Source organism: Rutidosis leptorrhynchoides, chromosome 10, assembly GCF_046630445.1.
Source record: "Rutidosis leptorrhynchoides isolate AG116_Rl617_1_P2 chromosome 10, CSIRO_AGI_Rlap_v1, whole genome shotgun sequence".
Classification (NCBI taxonomy): Eukaryota; Viridiplantae; Streptophyta; class Magnoliopsida; order Asterales; family Asteraceae; genus Rutidosis; species Rutidosis leptorrhynchoides.
Window position 1 is genome coordinate 4,547,690 of NC_092342.1, and position 6,407 is coordinate 4,554,096.

General features: G+C 35.2%; 1 protein-coding gene across 1 annotated transcript; it reads right to left on the reverse strand.

The window, feature by feature from the left end:
- Positions 1-505: 505 nt before the first annotated feature.
- Positions 506-5,441, reverse strand: LOC139872888 (patellin-6-like). Its single transcript, XM_071860821.1, has 4 exons — positions 4,513-5,441; positions 1,427-1,551; positions 1,026-1,167; positions 506-933 (listed from the first exon to the last, which is right to left on the reverse strand). Exons 1-4 carry the CDS (start codon positions 5,197-5,199, stop codon positions 670-672), a joined length of 1,218 nt encoding a protein of 405 aa, XP_071716922.1. The 5' UTR covers positions 5,200-5,441; the 3' UTR covers positions 506-669.
- Positions 5,442-6,407: the final 966 nt, after the last annotated feature.

Consider the following 6,407-nt stretch of genomic DNA (forward strand, 5'->3'; position numbering starts at 1 on the left):
GCCAAAAACTTGCTTGAATATTATAAGTTGTTTAAATATGAATTCTTTTTACATAGTGATGGCCGCAGTAATAATTACAACAGTACATGCAGGATTTATGCTTCAAACTTTAAAGCGAAAGCATGGTCTTATTAGGAGCATGTGACAATCATCATATTACATGCCATCATATATATGGACATGTGACCTCTCTTCACGGATGCCCATTCTCACCGCACCAAACTTTAGGGCGTTAATTTATAAATAACATATCTAACAAAAGTGTCGACACATTTATTGTATTTGTATCATACTATATTTTTATTTATGTCAAGATTAAACTACTTACTTACAACATAGTAATTGAAGTAAAATTATTTCAATTCAAACAAGTTTACATTGAAATGATCCAACTACCAAGCAAGAATTTCTCACTTTACACTTTTTTACTCCTAAAGTTACGTACTTTAATTTTCATGGTATATGTCTTCACAATTCACAATAGCACCATATATGAGTAGCAACATCTTCTTTAATCTAGTCTTATTTAACTAGTGGATAATGTAATACAACAGTTTTTTAGGATACAAACAAATTACATATTAGGTTAGAGAAACATTACATTACTACAATCTTAATATAACCAAAATTACTAATTTAGAAGGCAACAAACACCACAATCAAAGAAACTTACATCACAACAGTAGATTTTCGGACTAGGTACCGATAGGATGCAACCTTTCTCTTCCGAGAAGCTGAATTATCAACCGATAACACCAACTTTCCAGCTTCTTTTGCAGTATAAGAGTTGTGAACCGCCTCTTCTATGGACCCCATTTTCCTCGGCTTCTCCACTGCGATCGTGTAGCTTCCATTAGCTAGTGGGACGTACTCCGCGCTATATTCCAATTCCCAGCCTCCCACCACTATATCCCAAGTTATAGTTGCACCGGCCTAAAAAGAAAATTAAGAATCTGTAAGTAACAACACAAAATAAAATCTTTTGTTTAGTACTACAACATCTAGTAGAAAGGGTGATGAATTACCTCAATGCCCTCAATTTGAATATTGACTTTTTCACCGCCTTTGACTGTGAACTCGGAAGCCGGTTTGGGTGGACCGTTATTCATCTCGGTGGGTCGACTCAGTCCACCATACTGAACTGGTACATCTTCTGGCCTGATGTACCTATAAACAATGAAAGACCAATGTGGGTACTAGCAGAGATACATAAAGTACAATAACCTAATGTTAATAGACCAAGTTCACCCCACAAGCATACTAGTACAATAATACAATGCTTACATGCAAAAAAGTAGTAAAAAACATTACATAACCTTACTATACCAAAAGTACCCATGTCACATGTGTTGCAATGAGTTGTACATTATGCAATGAAAGTTGTACAAGTCAAAAATGAAGATGTAGTAGTAAGAAAGATGCTAACTTGTAAAGAATCTCTGCAGCATTTCCTTCTTTAGAAAGCACAAACTTGCTCTTGGTTCTTTGAGTCAAGAATGGACTGAACATTGAGTACAACATGCTGAAGTACCATGGTACATTGATAAAGATCTATCCCCACATCAAAGTTCAAAATTAATAAAAATTTAGTATATATTAATAAAAAATTTTAAAAAATACATAGATATGGGACGGAAGGAGCAAGTAATTACTAGTACGTTCATCTATGCAAGGTGCTGTGAAGGGTTGTATGGTATAGTATACCACTTCATTGTACAAATTATTGATTAACTGAATTGATTATTAATACGCAATAGTTCAATAACTTTGAAAATCCACTGGCTTTGAATAGTGACTATAAAATGCAACTGAGTTCTTACAATTTTATTTGAGAATCTAGTGATAACGGGGTGTAATATTTTGTTTCCATGTGCATATACACCAAGTTGTGTATCGGTAATTCGGTACATAGTACAATATAACACAATGATGTACAATTTACCAAGTTTTAGAGAAAACTAAGGGCACGCTGAGTGGACGTATAACGCCTCCCCCGTCGAAAAGTCACCCAATCCCCACACGTATCGCTTCCGTGACACCCACCATGTCACTTAACTTTCTGTCGCCCATGAAATAGAGGTTTTCTTTTTAATTCTTTTTTATTTTAATGGAATTGTTTTGGTATTTTGATTGGTTTTGGTGAGTATTTTGATTCGGGTTAGATATTTTTAAAGATTGGGCTAATATAATAGATGGTACTTCCAACATCAATGCGATTTGGGAAGGTTTCTGAGAGGGTTTACCCAACCTTCGATGGTACTGCCAACATCGTCGCGAATTGGGTTTCCTCCTAACGTGTGTGTGGGTGGCATATGATCGCGAAGGTGATTAAGTCCCATTTGGGTGATGCCGATATCGTTGTTCGAAAAAAACGGTGGGTGACAATTTGCTTTGTATAAATTTGTAGTTCAGTGTTTAGCTTATATTCATTTATAGTAGATCATGGCATTAACGGTTTTCTGTAATTTTACTTTGTTTTGTAAGCCTAAAAGAGACATTTTATGTTTGAGTAATGATCATCCAAAAAAATACACAAGTTAAAGTGCACAATTCTGTATGTTCTTCGGTTCTTCCCATTTCATTTGATGAATAAATGTCTTACTGTTACTCTATTTTGTGTGAGTTTAGTTTTAATCTAACATTTCCCGGAGAAATTGCAATTTTACTAACGCGATGTTTTTCATGGTATTTGTGTTATACCATTTGTCATGGTGGTAGTGTGGTGTGTGTTGAAATTTGGTGTGGGTTAGGATTTTTATATAGTATGGCAGTATGGGTTGAAAATATGAATTTATGGTGATGTAAGTTGGGGTGAGTGGGAGTGTATTGATTATGTGATACTAAATAATAATTGTGCGAAAAAAAATAATTGTGGGAATTAACAAAATAAAAATAATTACAGAGTAAAAAAAATACGAGTAATAAAAGAATTTGACTTGCTTTCCCTTTGAAAACTCACCCACGCCTAAGATTGTTTCTAACATTGACACTGAGGTGTAACGAGTTGGGTGAAAAAGTGGGTTTTGACTACAACGTGACAATGAAGTTAAAAAGTGGTGAGTGTTAAATTTGAGTGAGTGAAAAAATTTTGGATGATGTGGTTATATATGATAGGAAGTTTAGTATAGAATAACTAAATTAATAATTAATAATATACGTACTATAAAAATTAATGGTGGATTCTGATTGGCTAAAAAAACCCCGACGCCACATTTTTTTCAGTCAGCTTCAGGGTGCCGGCGTCAAGGCCTCAAATTTTGTGCCAACTCACATGCCAACTCAGTTTTGGTGGCGTTTAAAGGGGGATTTGGCGTCGGGTTAATACCAGTCTAAGCCACGCCCCATACCCACTACCCGTAGCATGTGTATTTTGTACCACCTAGGATCCCACGGCTTTGTTATGCTAGCCTAACAAATTAATAGTCTTGGAAACGAGATGAGAAAAGCAATTTACTTAGGATGAAGTGGTTACAGGTGGTCTTGGTATGAAGGCATCAACTTCGGGTTTCGTTGCGGGTAAAGGGGTCAGGGACTAAATTCGATAGGGAACGTGTTAATCCTCTTAAGAATATACGAGTTCCCGCAGTCGTGTAAGTGGTCTTATGTGAGCTTAGGATCGAGGAAGACGTGGGTGCGACTAAAGTGGACGGGTCGTGCAAGTGGTCTCATGTGGGCTCATGATCGGGGCGTAAGTTAGAAAAGGAGGGTTTTTTGAGGAATTTAGAAAGAACGGTTTTGACTCTCCTACGCCAGGCTCTACCAACAACGAGGGTTCGACTTGCTCCTTCAAGGCTTTTGCAGGCAATGGTGATGCAATGAACAACATCGGCGATGGAGTTTGATTTTCTGCATTAGTTGGTAGTTTGGTTCCATTGTTAGTTTAGTCTCCTTTTAGTTTTTTTTTTCATGTTTGTTGTATGTATGTCATGCTGTTTTTTGGCATCGGTTGGACTAGGGCTTAGTTAGTTATAGTTCGGTGTGTGCCTTTAGGCTTAGTTTACTGTTCTCGAGCCGGTCCTTGTTTTGCCTCTTGTATCTTATTTTTTCTTTTCTTAGAAAAAATTGGTTATTTAGTTTTCCATTTTTGTCAAAAACAAAAAAAAAAAAAACAAAACAAAAACAAATTTACTTCCGAAGAACCTTTATGCACAATGGTTTGTAACGTACAACTGACCAATGCAGCCAAACTTTATTTGGGGGGGTGGGGGGGGGGGAAATTTAGTAACTACAAGCAATCACTTCTGGGTAATCGTTTTTGATCAGAAAATATGACAAGTACACACGTGATTGACCCACACCCTATGCCGTATGAACTTATACGGTACAAGTACTTGAAGCATCAATAAAAATTAATTAAATCTACTAATTACAGAGTACTACGGAGTAATTTTTAGAAAAGTAATACGAAGTAAAATTTGTTTAATCGTTGAACCCATAACCCATATCATTAAACAAAATTACCCAAAAAAAAAAAAAAAAAACACAAATTGAGTACTTTGGAAGTTAAATTACCTTACGAGCAACCATTTCTGGATAATTGTCTTGAAATAAAGACAAAATGTGATTAGAAGCAACCCTTAGCTCTCTTTTAGGCATGTCTTTAAGATCAGTAACTTGAATAATTGAATTAATCCCACCAGGCTTGAAATGCAACATTTTTATCCCTCTTTCAAGAACTTGAACTCTCCATCTAAGAAACTTTTTCAATTTCTCATCATCTCCAAATATTTTTTCATACATATCTTTATTTTTAAAAACACCATAAGCATTATAACACACTGGATGGCCTTGTTTATCATACCCATTCATATAAGCCACCACATCTTCAAGATCCTTAAACCCTAAATCCTCTTCAACAATGTCCTCAGCCCCAAAATCTTTTCTCCAAGAAAGACACTTTAAAAGCATGTTTAGTGAATCTTGAACCCTAAAGTCTCTTGCCCTGAGAAATTTCAAAAGGATGACGTCAGATTTTTCGGTAGTGGCGGATATCGGTAGTAATGGGATGCCCCACATTGAGGCGTCTCCGGCAGCATTGCCACCGGCGGCGGCAGATGTGAGTTTTTCTTTGAGCTCTTGAAGGGCTTTTTTCTCAGTGGGTTTAAGGTTGTGAAGGTGGTAAGTGTCTTCCTTGAATGACGGTGTACGGTGGGGAGTGGTGGTGGAATTAAATTTTGAAGGTGATGATGTAGAATCCATCTTTTATTGTTTGATTATAATCCGACAGATACTCAGATGAAAGTTTCAATTTTTCAACGATTTGAAAGATACCCAGATGGAAATGTTGAAGATTTTTGAAGAATTGAGTGATACCCAGATGGAATTGTCAAGGATTTTGAAGAATTGTGAGATGCCCAGATGAAAATTTTGAAATTTTTGAAGGATTGAGAGTTACCCAGAAGAAAATATGAAAATTTTTGGGGGTTCAAAGAGAAAAAGAATGTGAATTTGAAGAAATTTGAGGGGATTAGTGGGGTCTATTTGGGTAGCGTGACTAAAGGGAAAAAGAAAGAGACAGGTCTATGAATATGATGGGTAAACTAAAGGGAGGTTGGAGTTGCAAGAAGAGAGTGACAGTATATATTATTGAGGTGACATGATTAATGCCTGCGGTGCTTTATTTTGTTATCGTTTAATACTATTCCGTAAATTCCGTAAATAAATAATTTAAATCATTAGTAGTAGTAGTAATACTGTAATTATGTAATTCTGTATTTAAATTTTATTTTTTATTTTTTCATTGATATTAAATAAGTTTTTTCATCAAAATGATGAATAAAACCATTACAAAGTAAAATTTAAATTTTATTTGTCCCACTTGGCTCTATAGTTATTATAGCTATTTTTTTTAACATTGTTATTATTTTATTTTGACAAAAAAACTATATTATAAAGTTACGGAGTACAGTATATAAAATCAATCTTTTTCACCAAAAGAGAAAAACCTATAAAGAAAAAAATATATACAATAACCGACTTGAAGATCGCATCACTCAAAGAATACACAATCAATAAAGAAAACAAAATAAAGACAAAAGCTAACAAGGCGAGCACTGGCGGATCTTGAACGAAATTATCAGGAGGGCAGAAATCATTTTCTAATGTATTAGAAGGGCCAAATTGTATAGTTGTCGAGTTGTGTCGTATTCTTTAGAGTGTATAGTGCCGAGTTTTAGTGTCAGCTTGGTCAAATTGTGTGATGACCCGGAAATTTCTGACCAAATTTAAACTTTATCTTTAAATAATTTAATGTTTTCGACACGATAAGCAAAGTCTGTAATGTTGAGTCTCAAAGTTTTGGAACTATATTCATGTGATGACCCGGGAATTTCCGACTAAATTTAAACTTAATCTTTATATGATTTCGATATGATAAGCAAAGTCTATAATGTTGAGTCTCAGAATTT